The following is a 16,295-nucleotide window of genomic DNA, read 5'->3' on the forward strand; positions in this document are numbered from 1 at the left end:
TTTATATAAACCTACCTTTTTGTCAACAAAAAACATTTAAAAGTCTTGTACTCAAGGATTGAGATATAATACAATTAATAATTTTTACTGCTCTATCAAGGACATTCTTAAATGAACCTCCTTTTTTCCTTCCTCTAAGTGCATGATGGTGAAGAATAGGATGACTATTATATATTTTGGTGCCCTGCCTTGATTAGTGCTAAGGTGTGGCATTTTTACCCACCATTGCTTTTGTATCATCAGTACAAATGTCAACACAGATAAGAAGAAATGTAACATCTTACTGTTAGTATGAAAGTAGTTTTGACCTCATGGACTCTGGATAGTATGAAAGTAGTTTTGGAACTGCAGACCACACACTATTCTAGGGTAAGTGCTCCCTTTGTCTACCCACCGTTAGCAATATTTAAGCTTGAATAGATTTCACTTCTGTGAGAGTGTTTATGAAACTTCTTCTTAGAGTGCAGTTTTGAGAAAATCTATTTTAATTTCACATTTGAGAGGTAATGGAGATGGGGGTGGAGAGAGTACTATAATTATTAAGATAAAATATGCTTTTAAAAGCTTGGTCCATGGGTGGGGTGAATCAAATAGAATATTCCAATCTGATGAGTATGGTCAACAATAATCCAAGCTCATGGTTCATGGGTATATATATATATATCCCAAAAGCATACATTTCCAAAATTATTTATGCATTTGATTTTGAAATCCATTATCGTAATCCCCAACTATTTATTTTCCTAATGTTTTATGTTAGTCTAACATTAAAATTAGTTTGTGTTCCCTGAGCATACAGCAATTGAGGGTGAGATGCAAATGACCTTGAAGAGTATTTTGTAGCATAGAGATATCAACCTGAGATTGAAACGGAAATTGTTCTGTCCTTATTTCCATATTCCATTGTTGTGTACTATTTCAAATGATTTTTGGAAAAAGGTGGAGGTATGAATAAATTCAATTTAAAAATGCTTTTGGCTGTTGATAGAACACCTATATAATTAAAAGTTGACAGCATTTGCCTGCATGCCTTTAAAAGGTCACAGGAAATGTACTCTGCGTTGAGGAAAGGCCTAAAGTGTGTTTTCAATTATAGCCTACTAAACATCATGAAGAGTCCTAGCAATTCAGAAAAGGTGGTGATGTGTCCATGCAGAGTAATAATCCTGAGCACCCTAGCCAAAGGTTCTGAGAGAGCAGTGGTGAAGTGTGGCGACCATTGTTCAGCTGTAAAGATCCTACACATTCAGGGCAGTGGTCTCCTTGGAAAGAATGGGCTATAATTTATCATTAATATATTAATTTCAAGTCCAATGTCACCGACAATAGTTAAAATTATGGCAAATTGAATTTGACCTGAGTGGAAAGATAGTTATATTTCAAATCATAATGCAGGGCAACCTAACTACCAGCTTTTTTGAACAAACATTCGAGGAAGAACTGGTTTAAGGATGATGCTCCATTTTTTTTTTTTTTTTTTTTTTTTTTTTTGAGAGGGAGTCTCACTCTGTCACCAGACTGGAGTGCAGTGGCCCAATCTTGGCTCACTGCAACCTCCGACTGCCAGGTTCAAGCTATTCTGCCTCAGCCTCCTGAGTAGCTGGGACTACAGGTGTGCGCCACTACGCCCAGCTAATTTTTGTATTTTTAGTAGAGATGGAGACCACATTGGCCAAGATGGTCTTAGTCTCTTGACCTCGTGATCTGCCCACCTCCGCCTCCCAAAGTGCTGGGATTACAGCGTGCTCCATTTTAAACTTGACTGCTCTCTGTTTTGGTTTTAGATTGAATTCATGCAGGTGTTTCAAACCTTGCTTTCACTAGCATTACTTGTTACTGAGAAGCTAGATCTTTTGGGGGCAGTTGGCAGGGAGAGGTTGAATGTGAGATTTCTCTATCAGTGAAAGACATCTTTTGGGAGATACAGCACTCTTTAAGCTTCACTTATAGAAGTGTGCAATATAAAGCCTTATTATTATTTTTAACAAGGCAGGTCAGAATTTAACCCCCATGGCTCTCTTTAACACCACTGAAGTTGTACAAATTAACTCAACCTCAAAGAGGCATGAGTTATCCATGTAGGCTTATAGAGTGTCATTTTAATGTTCTGTATCTTTACTGTGCCTCCACTTTCTTTGATGAAAAGGTCTATTTAAAAATTGGTAGGAAAATATTTAACATAATAAGATGATGAGTCAGAGTTTTAAAAAAGCTAAAAAGGGAAGATGTAGTTAAATAATGCACCTTTTTATTTTTTAGCTACATCTGACTCATGACATATAATGTATTCTGCTAAGTTCAAAGTTTCCTCTTACAAAGAGAGTTTTATGAAACAACTATTCTTCAGACCATTTTTACTTCAATTATAGTAGCAGGTTTTGGAGTTTAAATCATTAACAACCTCTGAGTGAACTTTTATCCAAATGACTGCAAGTCACAAAGAGAACAGTCCTCTTTCACCAAGTACCTTTTGTGCTCGAGTGAGACCCGTCCTTTTCTATTTTTCTCCTTTATGTCTCTCTTTGAAGAAAGATGTGTGATTTGTAAGGTAATGAAAGTATGTATCAATTAATGAAAACTGCTATATTGGGCTCATAATGCACACTGGAATTGGTTTAGGGTAAACTTCATATACCTGCAGTATATAGCAGGGGAAAAAGTAAATTTCCGAAGTAAAGATTGCTGTGTGCACTCTAGGAGTATCACGTAGCAGTTAAAGCAACCATGAGGGGTGACCTAATCTTATTTTCCTCTCTTTGTCAAGTAGCTGTAATGTTCATTTAGGAGCATTTTTCAGTTTTAACTCCACTGGACACTCCAAAACTGGGCACTTATTCTGTCAACTGTCAACCAAGTTATTGATTTCACCATATGTTGTCTTTTCAGTTTTTTAAAAATTAGTTTTATTGGAATGTTTTTGGAGAGTGTGTGGGAGACGGTAACCTCCAGATTTAAGGTGATGGGTAGGGACAAAAGCCTGCAGAATTACATACAGAACAAAATGTAGCTTAATAAACAAAAGAAAGTTAAGAGAGAAATTTATTTCCTTTTAAAAAATCAGTAAAATAATGAAGTAATCTTTGTTTAAAGAGTGGGAAAAACTTTTTTCCCCCTAGATTTGGTGACTAGCGGGATAAATGTGAAGAACTCCATCCCACCCCCGCACGCGCGCCCCCCATTCTTTCCAGACAGAGCGGTTGTAAATCCGAGGCTGAGTCCGCCCTGGGAGCCTTGGGGCACCTTCCTCTTTGCTCTCTCTGTGTGTGCGTGCGTGTGTGTGTGTGTGTGTAGCTCTCTCTTTCCCTCAGTCTGTGCCTCTGTGTGTGTGTGAGTGTGTGTGTGTGACAGAGAGAGAGCGAGAGAGAGAGCGCGAGAGGAGAGAGAGCGAGAAAGAGAGAGAGAGCAAGAGAGCGAGCTGTGAGCTGTGCTGCCGCCGCCGCTGCCCTTTGATCCCGACATTAGTGTTAGGGGCTCGGAGACACAGAGCGCGGCCATAGACACCGCCGCACCGGCACTCATTTATTTATACCTCCCATCACACACGCGAGCATAGGACACACACACACTCACACCTATTAGATCCGTTTCCATTGAAGAATATTACGCTCGGGGACAAGCCAGGTGCACGACCAAAAATTAAAAAAAAAAAAAAAAAAAAAGGAAAAAGAAAGGAAAGAAAAGAAGAAAACCCCTCTTCTGGCTCCAGGAAACAAGCTTCAACCCATTGCACACACCGGAGAAGGGGTTTCCCCCTGCCCGCCCGCCCGCCCCCCAACTACCTCCCCGCTCCTGCCAGTGTCTGCCTCTCTGCCCCCACGGGGGTTTATTTGATCTCACATTAACCAAGGAGGAGAATGTGAGAAAAGGGGGAAAATGCCCAGGAGGAAGCAGGAGCAGCCCAAGCGCCTTCCCTCACGTAAGTCATCCCTTCTCCACCTCCTCTCGTGCCATTTTCTCGCCCTCCCTCTCCTCTTTCCCCTCCGCAGCCTCCTCCGTTGTTTTCTGCATTAGTTTAGGGTTACAGAGGTGAAACTGACAAAGACACAGCCCGGGTTACTCCTCGTTTAGGTCTATGCTGAGGCAGCCATGTTGGTGATGATCAGCCCCGTGCCCTTTCTATTCTCTCTCTCTTTTTCTTTCTTTCTCTCACCCCCCCTCTTTTTTTCCTTGAGATCGGGCTTTTTTTTCCCTTTCCCTCCCCTTCCCCCTCCTCACTCCGGGTTGCTGGGGGAGGGGGCAAGAGAAGGGAGGAGGGGAGTAGTGTGGATGCCGGGGGTTTTATCGGGGGTTTGGTGGGGGGAGGTGGGAGAGGTTGGAATCTTAAAAAAAAAAATTCCTTGTGGATTCCGGCGCCTGAGGGTGCGGGGGTCGGGGCGCGCGGAGGGCTGGGGGCCGTGACATGGCGTTTGGGGGTGTCGGGGAGAGGGCGCGCAGCAGCCGCCGGGTACAGGATCCAGGGAGAGGTCCGTCCCTGGCTAAAGGTTGCGCCGGGGTTGGTCGGCCCCCGAGCCGCCGGCGGCAGCGGCGGCGGCGGCTGGAGCAGGAGGAGGCGGAGGTGGAGGAGGCGGCGGCGGAGGAGGGGAGTCGGGGGCGGGCGAGGCGGGAGCGCCTGGGGAGGGGGTAGGGGCACCGCACACAAACACACGGGTACACACGCGCCGCCGGGCGGCTGCTCCCGCGGCGCCGGGGCGAGGGGGCGCGCCGGGGCGCGGGGCGGCCGGGCGGGGGGCGAGGCCGGGCAGCGGCGGGCGGATGTGGGGTGCGGGAGCTGCGCCGAGGCGGAGGCAGGAGGCAGGGCGGCTCGCGGCGCGCGAGGTCCCTGCAGAGCCGAGGGGAGGGAGGAGCAGGGCTCCTGGCCGCAATAAAATGCGGGGTCAGTCGGAGCAGACGGAGCCGGGCGAGACTCGGGCTCTCAGACCCCCTCCTTGGCGAGCCTGAGCAGAGTCCAGGACTAAAGTGCATCACAGCCCTCCCCGGCGGCAGCCACACACGCCAACTGGAGACACACACCCGCCGGCACGGCCCGGTCCCCTTCCCCTCCTCCACCCGCGCCCCCGGTCCCTCTCCGCCCTCCCTCCGGCTTCTCTTTGCGCGACTCTTAACTTTTCCCCCACTCCCTCTCCAGCTCCCCCCAAGCCCCCAGTCTTTCTCCGCTTTGAGTGTTCCGAGATGCTGCTAAAGCTAAAAGTGAAGGAGAAAGAAGCAACTAAAAATATCCCCCGGGGCCGCCCGGCTCCTTGAATGCAGGGAAGAGGGGGCAGGGGAGAAGGCGTGGGGCGGGGTGACTGGGAGGAGGGGACGCGGGAGGCGCCGGAGGGAGGGGTCGGGGGAGACGGAGGGTCAATTTCTCTTCTCTCCCCCCACACTACTCCCCTCTCCCGGCGGTTTGGCGCTGCTCGGAGCCCGATCCTGCAAAACCCGGGCTGGGGGCGGGAGTGGAGCCGGAGCGCCCGCCCGCCCGGGTGTCAGGCCGACGTGGTCGGTCACCTGAAGTTCACGGAGGGTGGGGGAAGGGTTAAGGTTATGGTGTCTCGGGCTCGGGTTGTGTGTGAGCGTGTGCGTTTCCGCTGCAGACAGGCAGCGCGATCGATCTCCCCCTCGCGAAATATCCGCGGCGGTGCCTGCCCAGGGGACCGGGAGGGGGGCGCGGGCTGCTCAGGCCGGGCGCCCCCGCGCCTCCTTGTCACCCGGGCCGCAGCCGAAGTGGCGAGCAAGGGCACTTGCAAGCAGTCCGCTCAGCAAACATTCCTCTTTCTTTCCCCTTCCCGGTACGCAGGAGTCGACGCAGAGGGCTTGGGTTTTGCTTTTTTCCCCTTCCTTAAAAAAAAAAAAAAAGAAAATGCCCCTGTGCAGTCCTTTCTTCGCCTGCCCGCTAGAGGTTCTGAGGATAATATCACATATGTAATATATATGCACATAAAATCACTCGCAGGCGGCTGCGTGTGTAGGGAAATTTTGTGCGAGGAAGGAGAAGGCGGTGGAGTCGGGGAGGGCGAGTTGGGAGGCTCCGCGCTGCGATTCACAGAAAACTCGCAGCAGTTGGTGGAAGAGTGTGCGTGCACATGGCCGGACTGCCGCGCTGCCCGGCTCTTGTCGGGGGCGTGTGGGGGGGAGGTAGAGGAGGCAGGAATTCTGGGGGGGTCAGGGGAGGTCTGCCCTGCTCGGACAAAATGGGCTTCAGTGTTCTCTGCGAACTTGCCCTTAGATGGCAACTTTGGGAGCTGATGAGCTTGTGTGCGAAAACAGGGCGGTGAGGTTATTTGGTCATTTTCCCTTTCTTCTCGTCTCCCCCTGCTTAAAAAAAAAAATTGTTGGCGGGGTTAGAGGGAGGGTGGGAGAGAAGGGATTTATCTGTTGCGGCTGTGACGGAGATGGAACGCCTTCCCTCCTCTTGTGTGCAGTGCAGTCGGGCAGCTGCAGCGTGCCCTGCTCATGACCTTGACCCTGACCTCCTGCGACTACCCTCTGCGTCTGAGAGGAAATTCAGGCTCCATTTTAGCTCATGTGCTTGGTGGGCCTTTCCTGCGCGTCGGTACCTGGTGATGAAGTTGTATTTTGAGAGTGGGCTCTCCTACTTTGCTGTCTGATTGAATCCTGTTATCCACTCACTTAAAAAAAAATCACCTCCCTCTTTCAGTCACATAAAGTGACTTTTACTGAAGTAAGAAGCAATTACCTTGGGAAACACCGTAAAAGTCCCTGCAGTTTTGAAAGTGAGGCCTTAGTTTTCTGAGCTTTTCCACTTACCTTTGAATTGAATGGAGTTTTGTGGATGTGTGTTGCCTGTGCTAAGTGTGTTTTACACATGTTTTTAAAGCAGTTTGCGTCTGGACTTCGCAATTTCTGGGCAAATGGTGTATTTTGCAGTTCAGTCACAGTCACCCAAGGCTTGCTAAGTGCTGAGTGAGTCTTGAAACTTGCAAGTGGTGTGAAGTAGTAATTATTGACTTTGGGAAAAATTAGTGTTAATTTGTATTTAATGTCGAATATAATTGTAGTTCTAAGTCCCAGTTTTAATGCTAGACACTTTGTTTGTTTGTTTGTTTATATGTGAGAGGAGGATTTCTCTTTCGCTGGAGTACTGTTTTGTATCAAACTTAAAATATAGGAAGTCTAGGGATAAACGTATTCCTCCTAGAAGTCATCCCAGGGTTTTAAGAAGTTAAATAGGGGCAGATTTAAAAGTTGACTCTAAAAGAAAGGAGTGTGTAACGGAGGAGGAGAAGGGAGATCCTGAATGAGAGAGGGAAAACTATTTTTGAAGCCAAAGAGCCCTTTTGAGTAAATACAAAAGTGGTTAATAGCCACTGTTAATACATTGTTTTAAGAATCTGTAGAACCTGTAAACACATTTAAGAAGTGCAAATTAGAATTCAAATACAAAAAAGAAAAAAGAAAGGAACTTATGAAAACTGAATCTATAGAAAATTAGGAGGGCTTTCCACTTCCTCTTAGGTCTCTCCCTGTGTCTGCACCCCCCCTAAGGATTCTACAGCATAAAGCATTGCTACTTATAGACTCTTTCTGTGTTGGATCTATTTTTCTGATATTAAGTACAATACCAGCCAGACACAGTCTGGATCTACAAAGCCCACAGTCCTCCCACTGCACAGCACAGACACCAGGGAACCTGGAAGTTCCACCCTGGAGTGGATTAGTCCTGGAAATCCAGACTAGCACTTGGTATTATCTGATACCAAGTCTGGGGTGAGCCTCAGCCCCTGGCACAGAGTCCCAGCAATTCCCCAGTCTGGGCTCCGGCCTGCTAAGGTTTCCTAGCTCCTTCTGTTCAGCTAGACACCCATGGGACTGTTCAGAACCGAATTAGCTTTGGAGATGGGTTAGCCTTTAACCTGACACTACTAACCTAAGCCTTGGGTTTCTGATTTAAAATTCTACACAGCCATTTCCTCCTGGGCCTCTGAAGTGTGTGTGTTTGTATCTGTGTTTGTTTTGTTATATGGGCCTCATACATATGCAGAAAAAGATGGCCTATACCGTAGGGTTGAATGGCGATCTTACTGTCTACAAATCAAAAGAAGTCCTGTATTAACTTTTGCAGGTGACCCTAAGCAAAGAGTATTAAACCTACACTAGTTTTGAGCCGTGGTTTTAAAAATTATTACAAAAGATACAGCTTTTATTTCTTGGCCTAGAGCAGTAATTATCATTTTGGGATTTAAATATGATTCTGCTGTTGTTGATGGCTCTTTTACAAAAGTTCTTTCCATTAACAAGGTCCAATACTATATTTAAAAAAATATCCAAGAGGCGCTTTGAGCTATAGCACCTGCTTGTCTTTAGCAGAATCCTGAACTGGATAACTTTAAAAAGTTTGTCAGCCTGAGAAAATGGAAGAGCGGGTAACTGTGGCTAACTGATGCTGTGACTGTTACCACGCATGGGACTAGGCACTTTATGAACATTTTTACATTTGGAATCACAAACTGAAGGGGGAAAGGATGAGGAAGGGTGTTCTCTTGTGTTGGTTACATCTGTAAATCTTTTTTTACCATTGGTGATCACTTACTTCTTCATTAGCTTCAACTTACACATAAACGTGTGCAAGTTTAGATCCTATTATATTTACCATTGGAAATTTGCCTGATGCCTATTCCCGAGGGGTAGCACAAAGGAAAAGTTAATAAAGCAGTTGTTTTGTTATTCCAGTATTTTCATTGTTTACTCAGTTGTGGGTCAAGACCAGATCAGGTTATTGTGTTCTTCATTAACAAAACTTTTTAAAATTCTTTCTTGCTTTCTAGTAAAATTGGGAAGCAAAATGACTGAAAAGCAATAGAATTTCTTATTTTTATCATTCTACCAGTGTTTTTGTGTCTAATGAAAGAGAAAGGATGAAAGATTGAACGCTTTTCCCTTATTTATTTTTATTAATTTTTGCAGTGAACAGGCAGTACCTCCTGACTAACTGTGGCAGGGACCACGTGGGAAAAAATTTGAGTTTGAAGTGGCAAAATAGTTCACTGATCCTGTCAGCCAGAGCTAATGATTCCAAGGTACCCAGAAGCAGTCTAGGTTGATGCTGGATAATAATGCCTATCTGTTCTCTAAAAAAAAAAATCCCCGTATTCCTAATACAGTAAGTAGGGTATCACTGAGCTTTCCTGTAAAAATAGGAAACATAACTCAAAATCACATTCCTTTTCATGCTTCAAAATAGTTTCTAATAAAAAAATTGATTTTTAATTTACCTGCATGCTACCGTCTCACTCTGGGGATGACACAGCTGGTGTGAGTTGACAAGTCTCGCTGCACAAAGTGTTAATAAATCATGCTGGAGAAGTATAAATTGGACAGCTTTCGGCCAGTGTGAGAGCTTGCTGTGTATTTGAGATTTTAGAGTCTTTGAATGGCCTCTATTAGGAGAATTCCAAGGGAGGTGTAGAAAATCTCTATCTTGTGAGGCTTGTAAAATCAGATGGACAAAGACTATGGACACACCTAAGGGAGAGTGTGTTGGTAGAGTGATGACGCAGGCTTCTCCTCAGCTCAGAAGTTGGTTGAAAATACAGGGAGTTCTATTAATGTCAATGTGTTCTTGTAGAAAAGGCTGGATTGAAAATGTATGGTGCCTTGCTGAGTTGGTAAATGGTTTACTTAAGTAATCCCAGTAGTTTGGGTTCAGATCCTGTCTGGACAAGTTAGTTTCACAAAAGAGAAAAACTCTCATCCACTATCTTTAACCCTGGTCACTTGTAAGCAAATTGGTATCTTTGGACTTAAAGATGACAAGATGTCTCAGACCGTTTGGCTGCTATAACAAAATATCTTAAACTGGGTATTTTATAAACAGTGGAAATGTATTGCCTACAGTTCTGGAAGTTGGGAAGTCCAAGATCGAGGTGCCAGCAGATTCAGTGTTTGCTGAGGGCTCAATCTCTGCTTCAATGATGGTATCTTTTTGCTGTGTCTTTCTATAGTGGGAGGGGCACACAAGCTCTCTAGGGCCCCTTTTATAAATGCACTAATCCCTTTCTTGAGGGCTCTATCCTCACGATCTAGTCACCTCCCAAAGGCCCCATCTCTGATACTATCACACTGGGGATTAAGTTTCAACATGAATTTGGGGGGACACCAACATTGAGACTGCAGCACAAGGTGTGAGAGAGGGAAATGATGGTGGAGCCCACATTGCTACCCCTGTTTCTATGACTGGTCAGCGGTGCCATCTGTGAAAGCTGAAGGCAGCGTATTTCTGAGATTAGGTTAATATATCCTTTGTCCCCATTTGAAGTTGCCATGTCTTCCTCCATTCTTCATTTTTAAATATCCACTGGAGTATTAGGACAGGACAAGGAAAAACAAACAGAATTGGCTGGAGCTAATCTCTTCATTCTGAGTGATGTATTCGTAATTTTGTATAATTTAATCAGACTGATCACAGAACAAGATAATGAGAGTATGACCTACAGAATAGGGCTTTAGGGGGCGTTAATGATTTCCAGCATAAGATTTTATAAGACCATGAGCTTTGTGGTGAAGGCATAGATTTTAGGCTTTCTCTTATTGGAAAAAAATCCCAACCAGCCCAGTTATGGTAGGATGTGAGCTTTTTTTCCATCAGATTTCATTGCTATATTGGCTAGTTAATGTACTCTTAGAACCACATTTTAGAGGTATAGATTGTAAATGATGGTGCCTGTTTCTGATGTACTCTCTTCTGTCTCCTGGTTTGCTAGGTGTAGCTCAGTAATTCATTCCATCTAGGGCTAAGTGTACAAAACACTTTACAGTTCATGGTAGCCAAAATGTCTTCTGTCATATTTTATAAGAGAATAATGTGTGAAGCACAGACCTTAGAAATAGCTAAGAGTACTTGATGGGCCGACGTTTCTGGCTACTTTCTCCCTTGTGTGTGGGAGCAAGTTTTGTATTTCTGCCCTCTCTCTGTAAGTTATTTTTTATGATATTGGAGAATCGTGTGTGACTAGGTGCTGAGGCAGGGGCCTCTCTGATGATGCCTAACATTCCCCAGGGACCCACCTTGGGATAGAATTGTTGTAGTTACAAAGTAGTTTTATAAATTAAAATCAGAGTTTGGCTTGATACTAATCTTAAATGGCATGGGTACATGTTGCTGTCTATTTTATAAAAGTTAGCTTCACTGCATGTACGCACACACACAAACACACACACACACACACACACACAGAGAGAGGCTGCACTGTAGCTAATTTTATAAAATGCACAGTGATACGCGCCCACGATCTGAGGTCAGAATGTGGCCTTTAGCAACTCTGCTTTCACAGTCTGACCTAGGGTTATATTAAATGCAGCAGATTCAGTGTGCCTAAAAAGGATATTGTTTCCGACTGTCCATTCCCTTCTTATGAAAAACAGCCTTTACCACTGAAGTTCTGTCTCTGGAGTCCTTAAGTGACCACGGTTTAGATACACTTTGCTTCTGTTTTTAAGAATATCCTAGTTCAACCAAGTTTCTCTACCAGCAAGGAAGAAATGCGTGGACCTTCTTGGAGGCTAGGGCCTGAAAAAGCAAACCCCAAAATAACCTCTCTCTGTATATCTTTCTCTTTGGTCATTTCTACATGGGTCAGAAAAGTGGTTAGACCCCATTAGAAATGTGATGTGAAGGGAAAAAGAAAAGGGGTGAGAGAGATGTGGATCTCAGGGTGAATTGTTTTGAGTGTGCTGAAGAAGCTGGCCTTCAAAGGAGACTGAAGAAGGCCAGGAAAAAATGATCTTTTACATGATTGATCAGTAGCACTCTGCTTATCTGAGCTTTTGAAACAAGCTACTGTGCTTGTGGAGGGTGATAGATGTTTCTAAGGTTACATAGTGCTAGTAGTATCTTAGGTGGTCTGGTGCTGTATTTTAAAAAGCTTTTGTTGTTATTTTGTAATGAGAGGGAGAAAGTATCATTTGTGACCGTGCCCTCTTTTAACTTTGTCTACTGTGTATGGCACAACTGAAGTAGAAACAGGACTCGTGCTTTCGAAGTTCGTAGCACAGCAGTCAAATGTACAGACTCTGGGGCCAGGTTGTTCAGAGCCCAACTTTGCCACTGACTAGCTGTGTGACCTTGGGCAAATTACTTATCTTCCCTGTCCTCCACTTTACTCATCTTTAAATAGTGATAATAATTTCTGTATCACAGAGCTATTAGAAGGATTAATTGAATATGTATACAAATGTAAATATTATACATATACACAAAATCATGCCTAATTAGTGCCTGCTGTATAGAAAGGACTTAATAAATATTACTTATTATCAAGTATGTGAAAGGTGTTTCAGTTTGTTTAGATTGTGAATAGATTACAGGTATTTCTGACCTGGAACTTTTTGGTGGTTTCTACGGTTTTTTTTTTCTCAATACATCTCATTAGAGTGGTGAGTAATAATAATAATATGATATGGTAAAATCTTTTACAAGGCTGTTATTGTAGGACTTGACTAATACTTGTTTCATAGGCCAACAATATTATAGTAGGCTTTTACTATAGCAATGAGTTTCTCTGTTTATTTGATTTGATCTGAATTGTATCTAAGTTGTGTAATAATCATATGCATTATAACCAATTTTACTATAAAGTGAGGATACTAAATCCTCCTTTAGACACTTAGAGTGAGACTCAGAGAATAGGTATTCCATAAATATTTATTTATTCTTCTGTTCAACAGGCAGCTCACTGGTTAGAATAACACAGAGGAAATTTATATTAGGTGTTCCATATGTTATATAGGTAATAGTTTATTTACACAGAAAGAAGGAAAGGCAGGGTCTGCTGTTTCTAATCACAGAGAACCAAATCAAGAGAATACATGCAGTGAATCTTAAATGAAGGATGGGGGTGTGTGTATGTGTGCGCAGTGGGAGAGAGAGATCATATCGTAGGTTACAAGCTGGTGCCATAGTAATGTGTTTTGCCCCACACAGATACTGTTTAAAAACTTGAGACAACATTTTGGAAATTGGAGGTTTCCTATAAAAATCCAAATTTCCAGCTTCCTTTGAAAACTTGGAAGAGCCACTCGCACTGGGCCCACCTCCCCACATGGCAGCAATCTGCTGTAGTCGGTGGCGGCTGTCTCCATTCCCCAGGCATGTGCTCGTCAGTCTGCCACAGTTCCTGCCACTCGGCCACCATGTCCCCATATGCATATACACCTGCCCGCCTCCCTCAGGTATCTTACCTCCTGATCCCTGTAGGCGTTTGGATTAGAAACTGTTCTGCGTTCCCCAGCATTCTTTGATCTTTCCATTCATCAGAGTCTCAGGTGTTGTATAGCACATTTGATGGCAGTATCAAGAAGCTGTATAGGGATTAAGATCCTGGCAGCACCACATTGTAGCCATGACACTAGCAAGTTACTGCAGTTATCTGCCTGTTTTTCTCATCTGTGAAGTGAGAGACCATCGTAGGTTCTCTGAGACTAAGTCAGCTTGTACATGTAGATACTTTAGATTTGTGTCTGGCATAGGGTATGTGCACAGTAAATGCTGGCCATGTTAACACACTTGAGATGTGAATTCATGTCAACTGAGGATTGCTTGAACTGTATTATGTAATTAGTCAAGGACAACTATTGGTGTCCATCAGTTTCTGATCACCATCAGCCAACCCAGTGGCTCTCAACCAGATGTATTAGAATCACCTGCGTTTTAAAAATACGAACACCCCCAGAGATTTAAGTTGAATTGACCCAGAGTGGAGCTTGAGCATTAACATTTTTTAAAAGCTCCCTGGATGATGTGATTAATTTACTTATTCCTGAGTTGAGGACCCCTGAACTAACCAGCACTCCCACTCTGGGATGTTATCATTTCAGCCAAAAATAAAGACATGCGATGGTGAGCCTGGTCAGCTTATTGACGGTAATTTTTCAGGCTCTTAAAACCCTAAAATTAGCTCGTGGACCTGGGTAATGGACTGCAACTCCTCGAGGCTGGAAACCAGAGAGACTCACAGAAGGAACCTACAGTAGGCAGGAGACACAGACTCCAGTCTTCTCCCTTAAACTCTCCCATCACCAAGGTTTTTCACTGGCTCTGTGACCTTGGGCAAGTCACTTAATCATCTCTGTGCTTAAGTAGCTCCATCATGTAAAACGGAAAACAGTACATTACCCAAACCTTCTATTTATATTACATTTTATTCTTCATGAAGCCCTTTATCATCTGCCTGTGAGGCAGGCAGGGAAGGGCTGCTTCTCCCGCTGATTGGACAGAAGTGGACACAGACCCAGAGAGAGGAAGAAACTAGCCTGTAGTCACCAGTGTCAGCACTACCAAGGGCTGGACCATTTGATGGTCTCTTGAGACCCAGTGCAGCTGTAGGTCTGTGAAATCTACATGGGATCCCACAGCCTGAAGGAGATGGTTTTGGCCATTGTAAACTGCTTAGAGCCCTTCCACTACAGGAGGAGAACCCTTTAGTTGCTGATGGAACTTGATGGCCCCGTGATTCATGAAAACTTCTGCTTCCGATAATATTTCCCTCCTCAAAGACTTAAGATCTGAGTTTATCTCAGTCTTACCAAATCAAATGTATCTTCCTTCTAACTTCTACCCTATTGGTCCTACTCTCTGTTTTCTGATCAGCACTTCATAAGTTTATGAAAATACTTTTCAAGCTGAATTTTAATTATTTGTTTCCATCTCTTTCTCTGCTCAGTTGTCTCTGAGCTCCTAGAGAGCAGGGACTAAGCAGAGGGTAGTAGAATGGAGTCACATGCGGTGACACTGTCTGAGGCCTGAATTATGTGCTCCATATGGAGAGCACTGCCTTCGCGTAATGGCCTAGAATTAGGCGATGTTTTCTAATCTGCACTTGTTTGGCCCTACTTGTTAACCCAACAGTCCTCTCTAGAGCATGAAACACAGCTGTATTTGGGAGGAAACAAAGTGTGGGAGACCCTACGCTCCAGGAAACGTTACTGAAATGTGCTATATGATTTCTCCCTTCTAGGGGAAGGCAAACTTCAAATAATATCTTACTGGGTTTTAATCTGACCTTAAGAAAGTGAGAAATCAAATTACAGTGAGCTGCTTTGTGACATTTATAGAAAGAGAGAAATTTCACAATCTGGAAGTAAGGTTTGGGTTGGCTACTAGATCGTAGTTAGAGAGAAGTGCTGTGCACAAATGGCTACTCAAATACTTGTTGATAGGTGAAAAAATATGTGCAGAAGAGAAAAGGTATGAGAAGCTTAAATATGACTTGGACATACTCCGTAAGGCTGGAACCATAGAAAACACAAATATTAACTATTAATTTATTTTTAAAAATTCATACTGGCTTTTAATGACAAAAGTAGTACATGCTTAGTATAAATGATTAAACCCATGCAATAATGTTAAATGTATGAAAGTCCCCTTATCCCAACTTCCACCCCCAGAGATAACCACTGTTAATCAACAATTAATATTTAAAACTCGGCCTTTATTTGAAAAATGGATACATTTCAGCAGAGTTGGCTAAAATAATTGAAGTATGGAATTCAGAACAAGGGTGGCAACATCACTCTTACAAACTGATTCAACCCATCTATGAGTATTGAATCCCAGATTGGTTGCACTGATTTAAAAGGGGAAATTGATAAACTGCTCACAAGAAGGGAGGCAACTAGAATGTTGTAGGCTCTTGAAATCATCATATGAGAAACTAGTTATTGAGGCAATTGGGAATACTTAATTTAAGAGTGGGGGTGGATACAAATTGTGCATGATTGCTACATTCAAATATATGAAGTTCTGTCAAGTGAAAAAGGGAGTAAATTGTTATTCATCTTAAATTCTCAGCTTGTGTGTGATAACCGATACTTCATTTGTTCATTCATTCATTCATTTCACCAGCACTAACTGAGCAAAGTTTGGGAATTTGCGGAACTGAATAGAGCATGGTCCCTGCTCTCAAGGAGCTCAGAGACAAGTGAGCAGAGAAAGAGATGGAAGCAAATAATTAAAATTCAGCTTGGAAAGTATTTTCATAAACTCATGAAGTGCTAATCAGAAAACAGAGAGTAGGACCAATAGGATAGAAGTTAAAAGGAATATACATTTGATTTGATGAGACTTGTTGAATAAATAAAACTATCCAAAAATGAAACAGCAGATGTTGTGTTTATGAAGAAGCTGGTTCAGCCACCCGTTGGGGGTGATTTTCTAAGGACTTCAGGTAACGTGGGGTGAGATGAGAAGCATTGAACTCTAAAATTGTTTAATATTTCAGGAAACAATTCTCTAAAGTGCTGCTTTGCTTGGTTTCTATTTAAAGTTGGAAATCTGTTCCCACAGCAGGGGAACACATCTT

The 16,295-nt window shown here is 43.6% G+C and overlaps 1 protein-coding gene across 8 annotated transcripts in view; it reads left to right on the forward strand.

Moving 5' to 3' along the window:
• The first annotated feature begins 3,332 nt into the window (after positions 1–3,332).
• Positions 3,333–16,295, forward strand: part of ZNF827 (zinc finger protein 827) — a 175,568-nt gene continuing 162,605 nt past the window's right edge. For 7 of the 8 annotated variants that reach the window (XM_023227148.1, XM_023227155.1, XM_023227168.1 and 4 more), the window contains exon 1: positions 3,333–3,916. In XM_023227148.1, coding sequence (XP_023082916.1) covers positions 3,874–3,916 — 43 coding nt within the window. In that variant the 5' untranslated portion in view covers positions 3,333–3,873. The remainder of the gene's footprint in view (positions 3,917–16,295) is intronic. The other variant, XM_023227174.2, reaches the window with a different exon arrangement.

Source organism: Piliocolobus tephrosceles, chromosome 3 (genome assembly GCF_002776525.5).
Source record: "Piliocolobus tephrosceles isolate RC106 chromosome 3, ASM277652v3, whole genome shotgun sequence".
In the NCBI taxonomy this organism is placed as follows: Eukaryota; Metazoa; Chordata; class Mammalia; order Primates; family Cercopithecidae; genus Piliocolobus; species Piliocolobus tephrosceles.